Raw genomic sequence first — 18,182 nt, 5'->3', positions numbered from 1 at the left:
GTCAATACACTAACAAGATATAGCCAGTTTAAAGACAGACTTTTTACAAAACTAAAATAGCTATCCTCAGCTTCCTGAAGCTTTTTAAATGTTGTTATAATATGAAAGAATAATGCTTGAACTATGGTATTAATTTCAGAACAAGCTGTTGCAGACAAAGAAAGAGATAGAAAAATACTCTGTAAATGACAAACAGGTAAGATTGTTGCTACCACTAGCTACTCAAATGTTAGTGTCTGTCCTACATATAATTACACTTTTAAAAGGAAAACTCTTTGGGTCATGAAATATTAATTTTACAAATTTGAAAGACACTTTACCCGGCTAGATGCAAGTTCAGGCTTTTCGCATCTTTGTTATCATTTTAACTATACAGAGCTCTACGTTCCACAAATGGAAGGGGTTTTTTTGGTGTAAACATGTTCTGAGTGAGTCATGTATTGTTATGGCTTATGATAAATATAGAACCCTGATTCTGGATCTTGACACTTAAGTACAGGAAGAGCTAGTATCTTTTTCTTTTGCAAATCCATTCTTTAAATTGTTTTAAAATTAAATCATTAGCGGAATCATCAATTTGGGAATAGAAATAACTTAATGTTCTTTTCCATGAAATGATTCAGTACAGGCTGTGAGTACATAGTTAAGTCCATTCCTGTTCAGCAAATCACTGAAGCAGATGTTTAAATTAAGCATCTGAAGCAATGGTACAGGTTGAACCTCTAAACACTTCCTTTAGTGTTCTGTTCAATAGGAATGTATTTAAGCTTAAATGCTTTTACTCAGTCTTAGGCAGACAGGGTTCTTTGGGTGAATCTGATATCTTTAATTAGACCAACTAAATAGTTGGAGAACAATATTTAAGCAAGCTTTAACCTTCCTGACAGCTGACTTCCCAGGTACTTCTCCACTATTCATCCCCCTTCTCTCCCCCCCACCCAGCCTATCTCTTACCCATTGACTCCTCATTCTCCATTTTCACTGACTGCCTGTCTTGTATGCATACCAGCCCAGGGTCTGGCTTTTTTACTTTTCATTCCATCCAGGAAGAGCACACACCAACTGCTGAAGCTTCCTTAGCCTGACGAAGGGTTTTTGAACCTGAAAGCTTGCCTGAATATTGTTTTCCAACTATGTAGTTGGTCTAATAAAAGATATCAGATTCACCCAAAGAACCTTGTCTGCCTATGTCCTTAGACCCAACACAGCTACAACCTACACCCCTTTACTCAGTCTTGGGGCTTCAGAAGTGTTTTTAGAGCTTCCTGCCTTTTTCAGTGTAAACCAAATAAAATTACTGTGTTCAAAATGCACAGAACTCTTCCAAATAGAGAATTCTAAAAATTATTTCCATTCTTTTTCCTTTTTATTGTAATAATGAATGAAAAATAGCAGAAGAATCGGTGTGGTGGAGTTGGTTACTTCCCCTCGCTTGTGCCTAGAATTGCTATTAATGACTGGCAGGATTTTTTTATTTATTTATTTATTTTTTATGCTGGTAAATCCTCATTTACTGGCATCTATGCTAGCTGTAAAGCACTGCTTCTGTCCACAAGCGAATTAGTTGACAAGCTGGGTATTAAGTAGAAAAGAAGCAGTAAAGCTCACAAATAGAGGTGGGATTGATGCTACCATCTGATATTAAGGTTACCCAATACCATTTCCAATAACTTTTTCTCATTTATAACTTTGTCATAATCTCATAACTTTTGGGCATTCATTCCTCAGAAGAATTTTGAATTAAGGCACATATATTTTCCCATGGTTTTGTTGTGTCAAAATTCTGGCAATCTTTTCTTTGATGTTCTAATGCCCCCTTTCTTTGGATCAAAACTTGATTGGGGTGAAGCCTCTGTGTCAGGGATGTCCTCATGAAAAGCTATCAAAATTCAGTCCAGTCTAATTTATAGGTCTCTCTTATTTTCCCTCTCTTTAAGGCAGGTAGCACATGCTTACAGAGACTTGTTAGAACTTTGCTGCTAAAATCTTTGACTGTACCATCCTTAGTAGGCATCCTGCAGCTCAGGACTGAGTAGGACATTAATTGCTACCTCAGGCAGTGGTGGGATTGGGCTCTAGAACTAAGAGCAGATAGCTTACCTCCCCTATACTCAGTGCTGCTTTGGCTGGGGGCTAGGCAGTGTATTGAAAGAATGATTTAAGTGTAAAGGAAACAAGGGATGAATCTGGTGAGAACAGGAAGCTTGAGACCAGCAGTTTGGGACTTGGTTTAAGGGGGAACACTAGGACTCATTGGAAGCTAGCATAGTAAGAAAGGGAGGAGGCCTGGCAAGAAACAATGTAAAGTAGATCTGTGGCTGACTGGTGGTAGGGCAAGAATCAGGGAAGCAAAGATTGCATGGAAAGAATAGTATTTTCTCATCTAAAGCTATCACAGTGCAGGGTGACTGATTAGGATTGAATGGGCAGAATGAATTCTGGCATTTCCTTGCTTTTCCTGGCATAATTAACACAACTTTTTCATTTATTTTCAATGTACAGAGCCCTAAACAGGTAATGTGTGCTAAAGGGAATAAAATCTATAGAGAGCTCACAATGTGGGACTTTTTCCAGTTACTTCAGTGGGAGTTAGATTGCACCTTTTAAAGCAGAAGAAGCTTCATTAGTGAACAAATGCAATTTGACCCTCTTTTAGAGGAAAGCTGAGGGGAACTATTAGGGACAGTTTAGAGGATTTATGGTGTCATTTCTTCTGGCTCCTGCTTAATAAAAGGAATTACCCATATTCTCTGGAAGGTAACATTAATGATCCAGGGAAAAAGGAACTCTTAATGATTTAGTGATGGAAGTAGAGACCTGCATATACTATCTGATTGTCTTATCAGAGGTAAAGAATAGCTTTGGCAGCTGCTGACTAAAGTGACTCATGTTGCAGGCAACTAACCAATTGTTTAGATAAGTAATCTTGCTCTGAAGTGTCTGCTGTTGCTCTGAGGTTTCAGTTGTTGCAACCCTCTGACTGATCTGCCCTCTGTATTCAACTAAGACAACATATTCTTCTTTTAATAGTAGGTTCCCCCCGCCAAATTCTAAAATGTAATAAAATTGATTCATCAACTCCAAGAAAGTAGAACTGAAGAGAACATAAGTTCAAAGCTAAGCCTGGCATCTGTACAGGTAAACCTGTAAGGATATTCAACCTTTCTATTTCCCCTGCTGTTGTAGTCCATGCTTGTCTTCTATGATCATACCATAAGGCTGGATTTTGGAGGGTTAGCAAGAGGATATTTTGGACTGCAACTTCTAGATTTTTTTTTTTTTTATTATAAAATATACTTGTTTGTATATCTGTAAGTCTCAATTGCTTCTTGTTGTGGAATGAAGACCCACTGTTTGTGCCAGGGTGGGTAATATCCAAAGCTTGAATAGTCTTGCAACTCACTTACCTAAATACCCTACAAATGTGGGAGCTTCTCAGTCTGCAGTTGGCTCATCTTGCAGTTATTTTTATAAAATTTAGTACAGATAGTGTTTTATAAACAAACTAGTTAATCATCTGAGGCCTTGTGAGAGAGTTTCAGTATTTGAAAAATGAAGATATGTACTTAAGGCACTTAGTTGTGAGTGTTTTGTAACCAAACAATCCATTCCTCTGACCCATTTGTAAAAACATAGGCATTAGGCATTGCCTCTTTTGCACCTTTACTTGTCCATCTTGTTCATGTGCCAACTGTAACAGTGCCTTTGGGAGAATCTCTGGGCAGTTATCCTTACTGTCTCCCCCATAAAATGTTCAGAAGCCCATCTAGTGTCACTGCAATTTGTGGGACTGCTGAGAAGGACTAGTTAACCTGACAAACAGGATTGGCTATCAGCTTCTGTTTATACAGCAAACAAGTGTTACAACCTTACCATAGGCGGATAATCTTACTACCTAGGCTTCTGGAAAATTTGGCAAATAGTTACCTGCCACAGTTCCTTTGTATTTTATGCATCATAATGGCAGTAAAATTCATATTGAAACTTCATTTGAGAGAGTACTTTAAGTGACTTGACCAGAGCCACAAATTAGCAATTGGAATGCTAACAAGAATGCAGGAACAACTAGTCGTTGTCATTTGCTGGAAACCCTGTCGGTGTCAGGAAAAATTGAGTAAATCTTCAACTTCAGCCATTGGTTACTATACATTTTACGGATTCAGAATCATTGTAGAAGTTTTCTTTCTTTTAGACCTAAAACTAGTGTTCATACTCCTATGAATTCCCAATATGAAACCATGTGCTTCATGGTTCCAAAAGATTAAAGGTCAACCATATTGTGAAATTACTTTTTGCATCTGTTATGTGAAGAGATCCTCATATCTTAAATATGTCACAACTGTAGCATTAGTTACTCATGGAAATGTTTTCAATTCTATCAGTTGCAGCTTTCCAAATGAAGCCCAATAAAGACTTAACCTGTTTTATAAAAATAGTACCAAACTTTTACATGAGTAATGTCCTATTGTCAGAACAATCTGTTGAAAAGAATAGCATAGAGAGACTATGGCACTAGTATAGAATTAAGTAAAATAGTGTTTGTTATTTAAGACACTTTTTTACTTGTAATAGTAGTATAATCGTAAATTTCTGAAATAAGGTTCTGCCTTTATATGTGAATAAACCTGACCTCTCAGTAACCCAGTAAGGTGGGTATTGTCCTCATCTTGCATTTGGAAGCATGTGAGGCACACGCAGACCACAGAAAGTGCCTTCTTCATCTGCTGAAAAGATTTGTTCTTTAAAATCTTCTAAAGAGTTGGACTTGATTCTTATTCTGCTGAATGTTACAGCCCCTCTTCTTTTCATTAGGTTGTGCTTTGTATATCTGTTGATGTGTCTAAAGACTACGGACATGTGGAGAACGTCCTAAAACAAGTAAGGAAGTAATCCAATTCATTTATGTTCAGAAAGCACTTTCTCATGCTACAAGTGTGTAGTAGAAATAGTTTCTTGTAAATATTAACATTTGACTTGCCACATCATAGGAAAAACACTTTCCTACCTATTAATATAGATCAGGGTTGCCCAACCGGTGGCCCACAGACTGTATGTGGCCACCAAACAGTTAGCTTGTGCCCTGCAAGCTCCCAGCGCAGCTGCCACTGCTGCTCCCCCTCCTGATTTGCTACTGCTATGGCCACCAGGTTCTTTGGGTTCCTTTAGCTTCTGCTTACTGCTCCTGTTCCTGGGGGTGGGCCAGTGTAGCAGGAGAGGGTGGGATGCATGTGCTGCTTGAGACAGGGGAGACATTTGGCCCTTGCATGGTGTACAAAAAAGACAGGTACTAGGCTGCCAACATTGTGGGTGGACATGTGGCCAGGAGGGGGGGAGGGAGCCATGTTGTTTGTACCATGTGAGAAGACTAGGGTGCCCACATGGCAGGGGAGAGCCCTGGCACTGCCTGCATGGAAAGCATCCCTCAGTCTGCAACACATCCCTCATGAAGCCTCCAGAATTGTGGCCTGTGCGGCTTGTGGTCCCCATCTGCCTGGAAGTTGAACAGCCCTAATACAGATAATGTTTTTCCCTTCTTAGGCTCAGGAGAAATTGGGACCAGTTGACATGCTTGTTAACTGTGCTGGAACATCAATTACAGGAAAATTTGAAGATCTTGAAATGAATTGTTTTGAAGTAAGTTTACCACATTCCCTTACTTCTATCGGATAAATATCCTGAAGTCCTTGCAGACTTGCTAAAATTGTATTAGTATTTCATGAAAACTCTTAAAACCTTTTTCATGAGGTCAATTCTACTGTGAACTCAATATATAAATTGAAAAAATAGTGTGCGCCTTATAAACAAAAGACAGTCATGGGCTTGAAAAATTTCCTAGAAGATATCTTCCATATTTTGAATAAAAAAGAAACTACTACAGGAGAGCTGAGAAATATGGAAAATTTTTAGTAGCTTATGGTCAAGTATTTTGGGTATAAAATACAGCTAAGTTGGTAAAATAATACTCTTTTCTGTTTGTCATACATGTTTGGGTTTTATTTAGAGCTCTACAAAAGTGTTAGATAGCCTGTCTTCCTGACTGTTCACATTTTGATCTGTTGGGTATCTTGCAGGATACTTTCTCTTGGCAGCTAATCAGTTGTAGTTTATGGTTGTGTGTGGATTGGACTCTAGTTAAGGGCACCACTAAGTTAGTTGTATACTGGCAAGAAGTCCTTAGCCAAGGAAATGACTGATTGTCCTCAGTCACGGGGACTGTTTCCATGTGAAGATGGAAAAGCATTGATAGGCAAGATTTGATTTCATCCGATTGATCAAAGCATTCATTGTCTTTCAGCTGAGGGGTGCTTGTTTACAGGTGAAAAGCACCTAGAATAGAGTACTCGGATTAAGTTCTTTTAAGAATGTATTTCTTAAAACTGTACAGTATATTAAGGAGTAGGATTTGGGTTCATTTAAGTCAATGCGAGTCTTTCCATTAACTTTAATTAATACTTAGTATAAAAACCTGAAGTGCCTAAACTGGTTCATCAGCAGGCTTCTTGCCTTAAAGCTGTAAGTATATTGTGCAAAGTGTGGTCCATGTTGTTATTATCAACAAGAAATCTAACAGTCTGTCAACACAAGTTGAATTCTCCACACTGTAAAACCAGCAACAGCTTTCCATGGTGCCAGACAGGCAGCAGAATAGATTGCCATCTCACTTAGGTACAAGAAGGTACCATTTCAGTTTACTATAGGCAAATACTTGAACTTGAAATCTATATTTAGCTTACTGTCAGTCTTCCTTTCTGTGTGGAGGAAAGGTTGGACTTCTGTTTTATTTGGAAGTTGTATATATATTGGTGGGGGGGAGGTTGTTTTGTTTTTGTTTGTTTTCCCTTTTCAGGGAGTTAAACTGTATTATTGAACTTTACAAGTACTTGCGGTCAATTCCTGCAACTTGTGTTGAAGGCTTCAGACACTGACACCTGCTGTGTTCCTGCTATGCTGAATGGGTGAAGAGTTTTCCTGGTGGGGTGGGGATGGGACTTCCCACCTAGTGTGCTGTATACTGCAGCTTTATAATGTCTTACTGTTGTGGGGTGTACAACTCATGAAAGTAGCTAGTTGACCAGTGTATTCACTACCAAACAAATAAATATAACACAAATAATCATGCCAGATTTTCTAAGATAACCTCTGTTTTTGGGTCAATGTTCCCAGTGACTCCCTGACTTTCAGACTAGGTAATGTCCTGCAGCATCTACTAAAAAGGCTGTCTAAAATGTGGCCATAGGCTAATTCTCAGCCTGGAAGTGGTGTAGCTGTGCCCGGGCTAATTTGTTCTACTCTTAGTAGAGCTAATTACTACAGCTATTTTCATGCTGTTCTGAAGTGTAGAGCTATTAGCATGCCAGTTTTTTGCACTACTTTTGCTATAGTAGCTGGAGCAGATGTTAATTACTCCTAGCTGCTGGTTTGTTGCATTTTGCCCCCCAAAGCAATAATTTAAAATTGTTAGCCTGTTCCTGCTCTGTTTGTCCTTATAATCTGTACTTGTTCAGTACACTAGTCTCATAACTAGGAACCTACTTAAATCAAGGTGAGAGAGGGTTTTTAATAACTCACAGCACACACATCCGATTTCAAGGACATTTCCTGATGGCCCCACTCCTTGGTGCTGATTGGTGGAGATGCCCTGGCAGGGGGAGGAGGGATGAGGGGGTAGCTGCTATTGTCTGCTGTCCTTTGTGCCACCCAGCCAGCTGGTGCCTTCCCCTTGTGGCAGTGAAAAATGCTGGCTCCCCAGAGTCTTGTTGTTGTTGATTCTGTGAAATCTGTTAAACTGTGAATTGAGTAAGCTGCTACCTGTAACACAAAATTGTAATTGAATTATAGATTATGAAAGGTCACGTTTTTTTCTTCTGTAGAGGGGAGACAGACAAAAAACTTTGCCCTACCCTGCCAGTAACTGGATGATATCCAAAATGTAAATCATCAGACTTCTGACTCTTGTTTTGAAACATGTAAAACTGTGTGTGACTTTACTTTTAATTCCTCACTGTATGTTTGCATATAACCAAATGCTTAATAGTTCTATACACCAGGGGTTGGCAGCCTATGACAAACAGGCCAGATCCAGCTGGTGGAGCCATAGATTTGGCAGCAGGGGTCTCTGCTGGTACTGTGGCCACAGTCAGGTGACATTTGTTCCACTAGAGAGGGGGTTTTGCTGCAAAGTGGCAGGAATGGCAGCCAGCTCCTAATGCCTGCTCTCCTTCAACCTGAGCTGGGTTATTCTGACTGCTCGCCAGAAAACATTGGCAACCCCTGCTCTACACAGTTGCAGAAAGGGTTTTTCTATATTAAGGTTCAGTAATTGAAAGACAGTAAACTTTCTTTTTCTTTCTGAAAGAGAGCATTTTATTTCAAGGTATTTAGTATGGTAAGTGGCATTAGATAATTTATATTGAAATATTCATGCTTGAGGTAGGCATCTTGACCACAAACTGTCCTAAGGTTTAGAATAGAATACAGTTTTATCTTCCCTAGAGCAACTGAAAGAATTAATCACAAGTCTTTTAAGAGTTATGATTTGACAGATTTTAAATATGGATTTTGAGAAATGTCTGTTTGACAAATAGTATATAATTTATGCAGAACTTAATGGCCATCAACTACCTGGGTAGCGTTTACCCAAGCCATGCAGTAATTCCTACCATGAAGGAAAGAAGGATGGGAAGGATTGTGTTTGTATCATCTCAAGCAGGACAGCTGGGGCTGTTTGGTTACACAGCTTATTCTCCAACAAAGTTTGCTCTTCGAGGATTGGCTGAAGCCCTGCAAATGGAGGTATGACTCTATTTCTCATATATGGTGGCTTAAGGAAAAACATTGTATCCCTTGCATGCTTGTGTATGCTATCACGTACTATATTACAAAAATGCTTCTATATAATAGAACCAATTAATAGGGCTTTGCATAACAGCAGTATTCGATTCAGATTCAGAGATTCGACTGCCGAATCTCCTCTGAATCAAACACGTGGTGGCAGGGGCATGGCAGTGGCAAGCAGAGCCCCATCCTATGCCTGCTCCCCCAAGGCTGCTCTGCCCAGCCCCAGCATGCCGGAACATTTTTTTTTAAAGCCCTGCACTCATCAGCTGCAGCAGCAGCAATTGGGCCTCTGGGGGCTTGTGGCAGAGCCCCCCTGTACAACACAGGATAGCAGGGATTGCCTCCCCTGCCTGGCACTGGTGCAGCAGCTGTCAAATTGTGCAGGTGCCACGCACTGTCCTGGAGCTGGAGTGGCTCCAGCAGTCGCCCAGAGCCCAGCAGCACTCAGCCTGAGTGGTCCCAGCTCCCGGACAGTTCATGGAGCCGCGCTGCACCTGCACGATGCAGCAGCTGCCGCATGGGTGCCAGGCAGGGGGAGCCAATCCCTGCTGCCTCGTGCTGCACGGGGGGGCTCTGCCACAAGCCCCGAGAGGCCCCGATTGCTGCTGCTGCAGCCAGTGAGTACAGGGTTTGTTTTTTGTTTTGGGGTTTTTTGGGGGGGGACAGGGGGTTGCCCCAGAATGCTGGGGCCAGGTAGGCGAACCATGGGGGGGGGGGCAGGGCAGGTGTCTCCCCACCATGGTCCCCTCCCGCCCCGCCCCCCCCCCCCCCCCCCTTACTCACCGGCACAGAGCCCGAGTCCAGCTCCCTGCAGCAGCAAGTGGGGACCGCCCAAATCTCCAAATAATTTCAGAGGCTTCCGATTCAATTCATACCTTTTAATGGGTCTTCGGATTCAGAGAATCCCCTCCAAATCAAATAGGCTACCAAAGCTTCGCATAGCCCTACCAATCAAGAACAAAGTGATAGTATTTAAAAAATGACATGTCATTTTCATTTCACAACTCTTCTGACAAATCCTAAGTATACTTCAGGACTGAAAGACACTTCAGAGGTCCATGTTTGTCAGTAACTTTTGGATGAAGTGTTTATCTTAGAAGTAAAAAAAAAAAAACTTTTCTAGTTGGTACTCCTGCAAATTATCAGTCAAGTTATCTTCTTTCTGTTTTATGCATCATTGCTGATAACAAACAGTAGTGTTCTATTAGATCTTTAGTGGGATCTAATTGCTCTTTTATAGGTTGCCTAAATTTAACTGAATGAAATTTCAATAAAGAATTCTGACAAATGGGAAGGAGTAGAATTGGTTCATTCTTAGACTCAAGAAGCCCACACAGCCTGAAGTAAAACAGTGAAAACTTTTTTTTTGAAAGTGGCTGTGATTATGAACAAGAAGAATCTGTTGAATTAAGAGAGACCTTTCTAATATAGTTGTTTCTAGTGCAGTTTGTTTTTTAGAGTGGTATTCTCTCAAGTCTGTGAAAGGTGTCAACTTGTAGTAAACCATAATGTGTCTCTTGCTTTAAGTTTGGGTCAGGCCCAGTGGTAAACAGTTAAAAGGATTTGAGAGAAGAGGGAAAAGCAGTCATGATAAGTATATCCTAATAGGCACCCAAGTAAAATGCATTTACAAGTTTAACAATTTCATCTAATTACATTTAAAATATAATGTATTTTCCTTTTGATTTATAGATCAGCGATTCTCAAGCAAGGTGCAGCAGCACCCTGGCTGCCATGAGATCTTTTCAAGGGTGCTGCAGGGTGCCATGAAATGTTATTACTGTTAGGTGTGCAAACATGATTTATACGGTAGTCCCAGAGGTTTCAAACTGGAATTCATAGTGTTACAAATGATCTGCCCTGTTGTGGACTTTGAGTTCTTTGCAACAGAAGAATTGCTCTATTATTTTTTCTGTAGTCAAAAACAAATGAAAATTAAGAGCTTTCATTTTCTGAGCAGTGTCTCGAGTTTTAACGAGGTTGAGAACCACTGCTAGACCTTTGTTCCCATGGTTAGGAGTGCTGTAGAGATGGGGTATACTCTTTATATAGGTAGGGCGTTTTTGCACATGTTCCGGAGGAGGCACTTCAATTAGAGCGGCTCTAAGAGCCACTATAATGAAAGCAACAGGAGCATCTCATGTATCAGCATCCCCATGCTTCAAAATGGCAGCAGGGACACTAGCTAAAGCTCGTCAAATGACCTTTAGTTAAAGTGCCCCCACCACCACCTTGAAGTGGGGATGCTGATACGTGACAGGCTGTTTGAGCGTAGTAATTACCATGCTCCAGCAGACTCGATTAATTGAGATTTGCTTCATTGTGCTGTAAAATTACTGTGTATCGAAGCAGCCTCCTGGCTTGTGTACAGGCACCCCTAGTGACTGGGGTATGTGAGGGGGATGCCTCTCTCCACTCCATCTGTCTGTCTAATGGCACCTGAAGGCTGTTGGCTCAGACTTCTTGAACATAAGGTTAGTCATTTGATTTCTTAGGTGGCCAATGATTTTTGCTCACGTCTAATTCTCTACTCTTTGAGCATCTGAAAGTTAGATGGTTCATCATGTGGATTAATACACAATACATAAGAGGAATAAAATTTATGAAAGGTATTTTTTTTTGTACTCTAATGTTGCTTCTGAGTTCTCATACTTTGGATGTGAGTTTTGAATCCTTGAGCTTATTTGTATTGAGGTAGTTTATCATAAATTGGTACCTTACTGTGTGTACTGTACAAACATCTAAAAAGCTAATCCTTGCTCGGGATTCTTTCTTCTTTCTTTCTCCCTTCCACATTTTTTGTTTTGGGCATAATGTTTTCCCAGTTTTCATTTTCTTGTGATTTCTATCAGTTGTTTTTTTTGTTTTGTTTTTTTAACCCTTCAGATGGCATTCACCAGTCCCTTTTACTAACAAACCTCAACCTTGAATTCGTTTGTACTGACTTCTTCAACCTCTACTTTTTAACATCTTTGCCATCAGTAAATGTTTATTCTTACCTTTAATAATTTAAATTTGTGCTTGCCATAGATTTTGAAATGGTAGTAGGACAGGGGTTCAGCTATGTTGCGAATTGCTCATATCGTTTTTATCTTGAAATAATTTAAGAATTAGGAATCGGGGCCAGGGAAGGGGGAGTTATGTTGTTCCTGCACTTTGATGCTCCCTACTTTGCATTTAGCAAGAATTTTAACTATTGTATTTTGGAATGAAAGACTTTAAAGACCAGTTATATAAGTTTCTTTTGCAAATCAGATATTTATTATGCTTCCTCATGAAAATTTAGCTTTATTCCTGAAAACACTGTCTGTAAGATTACTCGGGTATTTGCAGATTTGTAATGGTGGGGGGTTAATATCTTATTTGTACAACAGAAACTCTTATAAATATGTGACTGCTTTAAAATGTCTTTTGTTTAAAAGTGTTTGTTTTTGGTTTTTTGAACAAAATACAGGTAAAGCCTTATAACATCTACATAACAGTTGCCTATCCTCCTGACACTGACACACCTGGCTTTGCAGAAGAAAGTAAAACTAAGGTAATTTTAATTCTTAAAGAATCTTGTACACATCCATAAGGTTTGTCACTTAAAATTGTATGGTCCACTATATTCACTGACACGTTTCTGAGATTAGTATGCTAGAAATGTTTAACATTGAGTACAGTATACTATTTAACTTCATCAAAAATTGATCAGTGCAAATGCTCAGTTTGGTTCAGTGTACAGTTTGAATCTTTTGAGACCTAGAATCATAGGGAATTAGGGTTGGAAGGGACTTCAGGAGGTCATCTAGTCCAACCTCCCACTCAAAGCAGGACCATCCCCAACTATATCATCTTAGCCAAGGCGTTGTCTACCTGGGTCTTAAAAACCTACAAGGATGGAGATTCCACAACTTCTAGATAACCTGTTTTAGTGTTTTACTACCCTACTAGTGAGTTTTTTCCTAATACCTAACCTTAACTTCCCTTGCTACAACTTGAAACCATTGCTCCTTGTTCTGTCATCTGCCACCACTAAAAACATTCTAGCTTTATCCTCTTTGGAGACCCCTTCAGGTAGTTGAAGGCAGCTATTAAATCCTGTCTCAGTCTTCTCTTCTCCAAACTAAATAAGACCAGTTCCCTCAGTCTTTTGTCTCAAAACATAACCCCTGGCCCCCTAAACATTTTTGTTGTTCTCTGCAGGACACTCCAATTTGTCTACATCCTTTCTGTAGTGGGGGGCCCAAAACTGGACACGGTACTCCAGATGTGGCCTCACCATAGCCAAATAGACGGGAAGAATCACTTTCCTCAATCTGCTGGGTTACTAATGCAGCCCAGTATACTTTTAACCTTCTTTGCAACAAGGGCGCATTGGCTTATATTCAGATATTGTCCACTGTAACCCCCAGGTCCTTTTCTGCAGAGCTGCTGCTCAGCCACTTGGTCCCCAGCCTCCACCATTGCCTAAGATTTGTTGTATCCTAAGTGAAGGTCTTTGCACTTGTCCTTATTGAACTTCATGAGAATTCTTTTAATCCAATCCTCCTATTTGCCTAGGTCTTTGAATCCCAGCCCTGCCCTCAAGCATATAGTTTTCTAGAGTTGGAAGGGACCTGGTAGATCATCGGGTCTGCTACTTCCCTGCCCCTTCTCCCTCCCTCCCTCCCTCCCTCCCTCCCTCCCTTCCTCTCGCCCTGCCAGCTTGGTGTCATCTGGAAACTTGCTAAGGGTGCACTCCATCCTATCTTCCAGATTGCTGAGGAAGATACTGAACAAAACTGGCCTCAAGACCAAACCGTGGGGTACTCCACATGATACTGGCTATCAATTAGACAACGAACCATAGATTACTAATTTTGAGTCCGATGATCTATAGCCAGTTTTCTATCCACCTTACAGTCCATTTATCCAACCCATATTTAGCTTGCTTACAAGAATGTTGTGGAAGATTTGCATCAAAGGTCTTGCTGAACTCAGGTGTGGCTGATCATTTTGTAGTTGTCCAGTTCCTCCTCCTTCCTTTTCCTAAAGATGAGCACAATATTTTCCCGTTTCCAGTTGTCTGGGACCCTCCTAATCGCCATGAGTTTTCAAAGATGATGACCAGTTCTTCAGTTGCATCAGCCAACTCCCTCGGCTCCCTTGGGTGAATCATGTTTGGCCCCATGACTTATACTTGTCCAACTTTTTCTAATTAGTCCCTAACCTGTTCCTTGGCTATTGTTAGGTGCTCACCTCCTCCCCAAACTGTGCTTCCAGGTGCAGTAGTCTGGGAGCTGACCTTGCCAGGGAAGACTGAAGTTAAAAAGGCACTGAGTACTTCAACCTAGTGGCTAAACATTTTTCTCTACAAAGTCTATTAGTAGAGAGACACACTTCTTTACAAAGTGGTGCTGGAAATGTTGTGCAGAAAGATCAGTATTAACAGCTAAATGTATCTAAATTTCTTTGCTGTTGGTTTAACAGCAAAAAGTATTGTTTTAGGGGTTTTTTTTAAGTAGCTTTTGATTAAAACAAACCGAATTTTATTTTGCCCTTAGTTACAAACGTGAACCTCTGACATCTAACTACTTTATGTGGCTATAATGGAAGGCAGAATATGGCCATAGTCCAATATTAAAATAGGCTGGAAACTCTCTTGCATTAAGTGTCTGCCATACTAATGCTACGCTATCGCTTTCCAAAAGTGTACAGCAAATAGGGGCTTTAAAATCCCAGAAAATAATACAGGATTAATAGCTTCTTAAATAGCTGATCAGCACAGGTCACCAAACAAATTGTAATTTTTTTTAAAAGCTACAACATGACTGGAGCTCATGTTCATATTCCAGTATGAACTGAATATTTAGAAAATGAGATCCCCTTTTATAACAGTGTAGTGAACCAGAAACTCGATATCCAAATTGTTTAACCTTTTTTAGAGCAGTTATAATGTTACATCTAAGGGCAGCATGTTACATGTGAAAGGAAATTCCATTTAGTGTTGAATTTCTTTTTTTCTTTTTCCTCTCTATTTTTATAAAGGATTCAGAAGTGATGTACAACACAATTCCTGTGTAATAAGAATATTCTTGTTTAGTCACTTTCTTGAGGCAGTTGACATATATTTAATCCCAAATGCCTTTCCCCAACACAAAATACTAAAAGGGGAGACTGAGAATCTGATTTGCAAAAAATTTATTTGCAGTTTATAAATTCTAGTTGCCTCTTGTTTGGCACCTGTTGTCTTTATTTTTCCTCATTTAACAAAGTAGTAATAAACCAAATGAGGAGATTCAGTGGAATTTTATTTAGTAAACAGGGTTTCTGAAGTATTGTTAATTAGAAGAAATCTAAACAGTTAAGAATTGGTTTTATTTAAGCAAATCTTAAAAATTTTCATGTGGCTTCTTCCCTTCAAAATTAGGTCAGTATGCTATATAATCTTTGCTTACATTCTGCTTGGGGTTGTAGAGTGAGCATCACAGTTCTTTGGTTATTGTTCGGTATAATAAAGACAAAGTGTGAGTGGTCCTGGATATCTTAAAGTTGAAGGGAATAGTTAGAATCCCCCACCATCTCATGTTTAATAATTAAAAGTATTATTTAGATGACAGTTCTCACACCATAGCTGTGATGGAGGCCTAGCATGCTAGATGCTCTATGAATGTGAGTTTGATGTTCAGACCTTGGGATTCATGTTCAAACTGATTAAACATGATAATGAAGTATTAGAATTATTTTCATAATAAAACTTTTCCATAATGTTAGATGCTCACAACTGTCTAAAACACTTACCTTGTGCTTAATATCAGACTAAAGTTATTTTGGCTTTTATGGTATTTGACCACAGCCCCTTTCTACATCTATGGGTAAGAAGAAGAGAGCATATTTTGGCAGGATTTAGTGAAAATGGTTGAAGGCTGCAAATAGGTGTGGAAAGGCCGATTTCTAGTCTTGGATTGAGAGGGAGGTAGAACTGAGTGTTTGCAATGGCGGGGGGGAGAGAGAGAATCTATAATTAATTGACATGGACATATATCTATCTATCTATCTATCTATCTATCTATATCTATTAATTATTACTTGTATATTATATATTGTATTTTGTCTGATATATCATAATTATACATCATTAATTATATATAATTAATTATATATCAAATTTTAATAGTGTGACTTGATAATCTATACATATAATATATAGATAAAGCCACATTATTAAAAAATAATAATCAGTATTAGTGATCTATATCAGCAAACAGAAAATCTTGATTTTAATTTTCCAATGTATTTGTACTTCATTTATTTTCCTAATGAAGGTTTTTCATCAGCTGGCCAAACATGTGGACTTGTAATCAAATAGCCTCGAAAATAAGAGACGGATTGTATTCCATCTATTAGGTGCCTAAGCGGGCTTTGACTATGTGGGATCATATTCCCCATTCCCTGCTCAAGTCCCTGAAAGAACAATTTATGTAAAAGTTAGATGGGTTGTCCTCCTACTCAGTTTTTTTTTTTTTTGTTTATATGTTTGTTTTATCTTGTTTTGCTTTTTGGTGGGGCAGTGGGGAGGGCAGAGGGAGGTTGTGACTTCAGTTTTAAGCTTAAGATGATAGCTGCTTAATTTTTTTACATGGGCTTAAGCACAGGGTGTTACAGTGTCATGGTTAGGCATCTAGGTCCACTTTGGCATCTAATAGGTGGAATAGGATTTCCCCCTACATTTGGTGCTACTATTTTTTTTCTTAAACTGAAAGATACACTGCATCCATGCATTTATGAAGCTTACCATATATTCATATTTTAAATTTATGCAGGGAAAAACAAATACTGAATAATGTTTCTTATTTCTAGATAAATGTTTACCAGGCAGTCATAGGCCACTCCTTGCAACCTGGCCACCTACCGTGGCTACAGATCTCTGCCCTCCTCCCCACCCTCGGCCATAGAAAGGCTGAAAATTTTGAAGCACTGTAGGAACCAGAAAGGAAGGGCTGGGCAGTCAGCAGATGCTATGGAGGAAATAGACTGTGACAATCAGTCAGACATGGGGCTGCAGCAAGCTGTTGATTTCCCAGCCTGTCACAAGTTGTATCCAATCTCTTCACTGACCAGATTCTGCCTGCAGGCTGTGGATTGACAATGCTTGGTTTACTGAGTGCCAGGATCCATTTGGACTGAGATTTAAATTTCAGAAATGTACAACAGCAAATTCCAGTTGTTTGTTTGCAACAGATCTGTTGGATCAAAAATTATCTAAATCATGGGGGCTCAGCCTTTTGGCCCCGTGGGCCAGATGAGTGATTTGAGGTCAGTCTGCTGGCTGGATGGAGCCTAGCACTGCCCTCTGCCTGGTCCCACGTGCTGGGACTGGGCCCCTGAAGGTCTGGCACAAACCCTGCAAGCTGGGATTGGGCATTCAATCCAGCATGCAGGGCCCAGGGCTTCCCTTGGGTCTGGAAATTTGGCTGCAGGAGAGGGGTACCACCACAGGCCAGGGATGGAGCGCCTCTGATCTAAATAAGAGACTTGAAGTTTATATATTCCTTAAGGCATTCAAATAGAACATCAGCTGCTGCAATTTGTAATGTCGTCTTATGGGGCAGTAGAGACGGCTTATATTAATTCACTTAAGCCTTCAGCAGGCAAATTTCATGTCACAACGAATAATGGTAACTTCAGTATTTTTGCTTCCTGTGTGCTGTCAGTATAAATAATACTTATTTTCTACTACAGCCTCTAGAGACCAAACTAATTTCGGAAACGTCATCTGTGTGCCAAGCAGAACAGGTGGCCAGAATTATTGTCAAAGATGCCATAGTAAGTTAATTAATTAATTAAAATCTTTGGGAGGGGAATGGAATATGAAGGGGGTTCATGAAAAGCCTGTAGAAAGGTTTAATGGGACAACTAAATATAAATATAATCTATGTGGCATTTTACTTTTTTATTTTTCTAGGAATGTGAATATATATTTTTCCCATTAAACAATAAATACTCCAGAAACAATCTTTCACTTAATCCCCTGGAGCTAGTGTGTACCTGGAGTTCCTACTCATAAAATAGCACTTAAACGATACAGCTGTGTCATGTTAGAAAAAGGGTCTGACCTAAATTATGACGTGTTCTAAAAATGGAAATCCTGATGTCTTGTCATGCATCAAACATAATACAAGGAAATTGGCCTAATCCATCCCATGAAGAGTTTCCTGAATCATTCATTTATCTATTTTAGTTCAATGACTTTTTATCTGACTCTTAAGACAAGGTATTCTAGCTTGTTTTGAAAACTTGAGTGCCTGTTTTGTGAATGATAATACAAAAAATACTGGCATAGTAGCCATCAGCTTTTCCAGAATCTCTTCAGTCCCTGG

At 39.6% G+C, this 18,182-nt stretch overlaps 1 protein-coding gene across 1 annotated transcript in view; it reads left to right on the top strand.

Annotated features, from left to right (window-relative positions):
- The window catches only part of KDSR (3-ketodihydrosphingosine reductase), a 32,054-nt gene that overhangs the window by 7,753 nt on the left and 6,119 nt on the right, over positions 1 to 18,182 (top strand). The window contains exons 3-8 of the mRNA XM_014606972.3: positions 140 to 196; positions 4,813 to 4,878; positions 5,539 to 5,634; positions 8,602 to 8,793; positions 12,293 to 12,376; positions 17,545 to 17,628. Coding sequence (XP_014462458.2) covers positions 140 to 196; positions 4,813 to 4,878; positions 5,539 to 5,634; positions 8,602 to 8,793; positions 12,293 to 12,376; positions 17,545 to 17,628 — 579 coding nt within the window. The remainder of the gene's footprint in view (positions 1 to 139; positions 197 to 4,812; positions 4,879 to 5,538; positions 5,635 to 8,601; positions 8,794 to 12,292; positions 12,377 to 17,544; positions 17,629 to 18,182) is intronic.

The sequence above is a fragment of the Alligator mississippiensis genome, chromosome 3, assembly GCF_030867095.1.
Source record: "Alligator mississippiensis isolate rAllMis1 chromosome 3, rAllMis1, whole genome shotgun sequence".
Taxonomy (NCBI): domain Eukaryota; kingdom Metazoa; phylum Chordata; order Crocodylia; family Alligatoridae; genus Alligator; species Alligator mississippiensis.
Note: the sequence above shows the minus strand (reverse complement) of the source record. Positions and strands in the feature narration are given on the sequence as shown.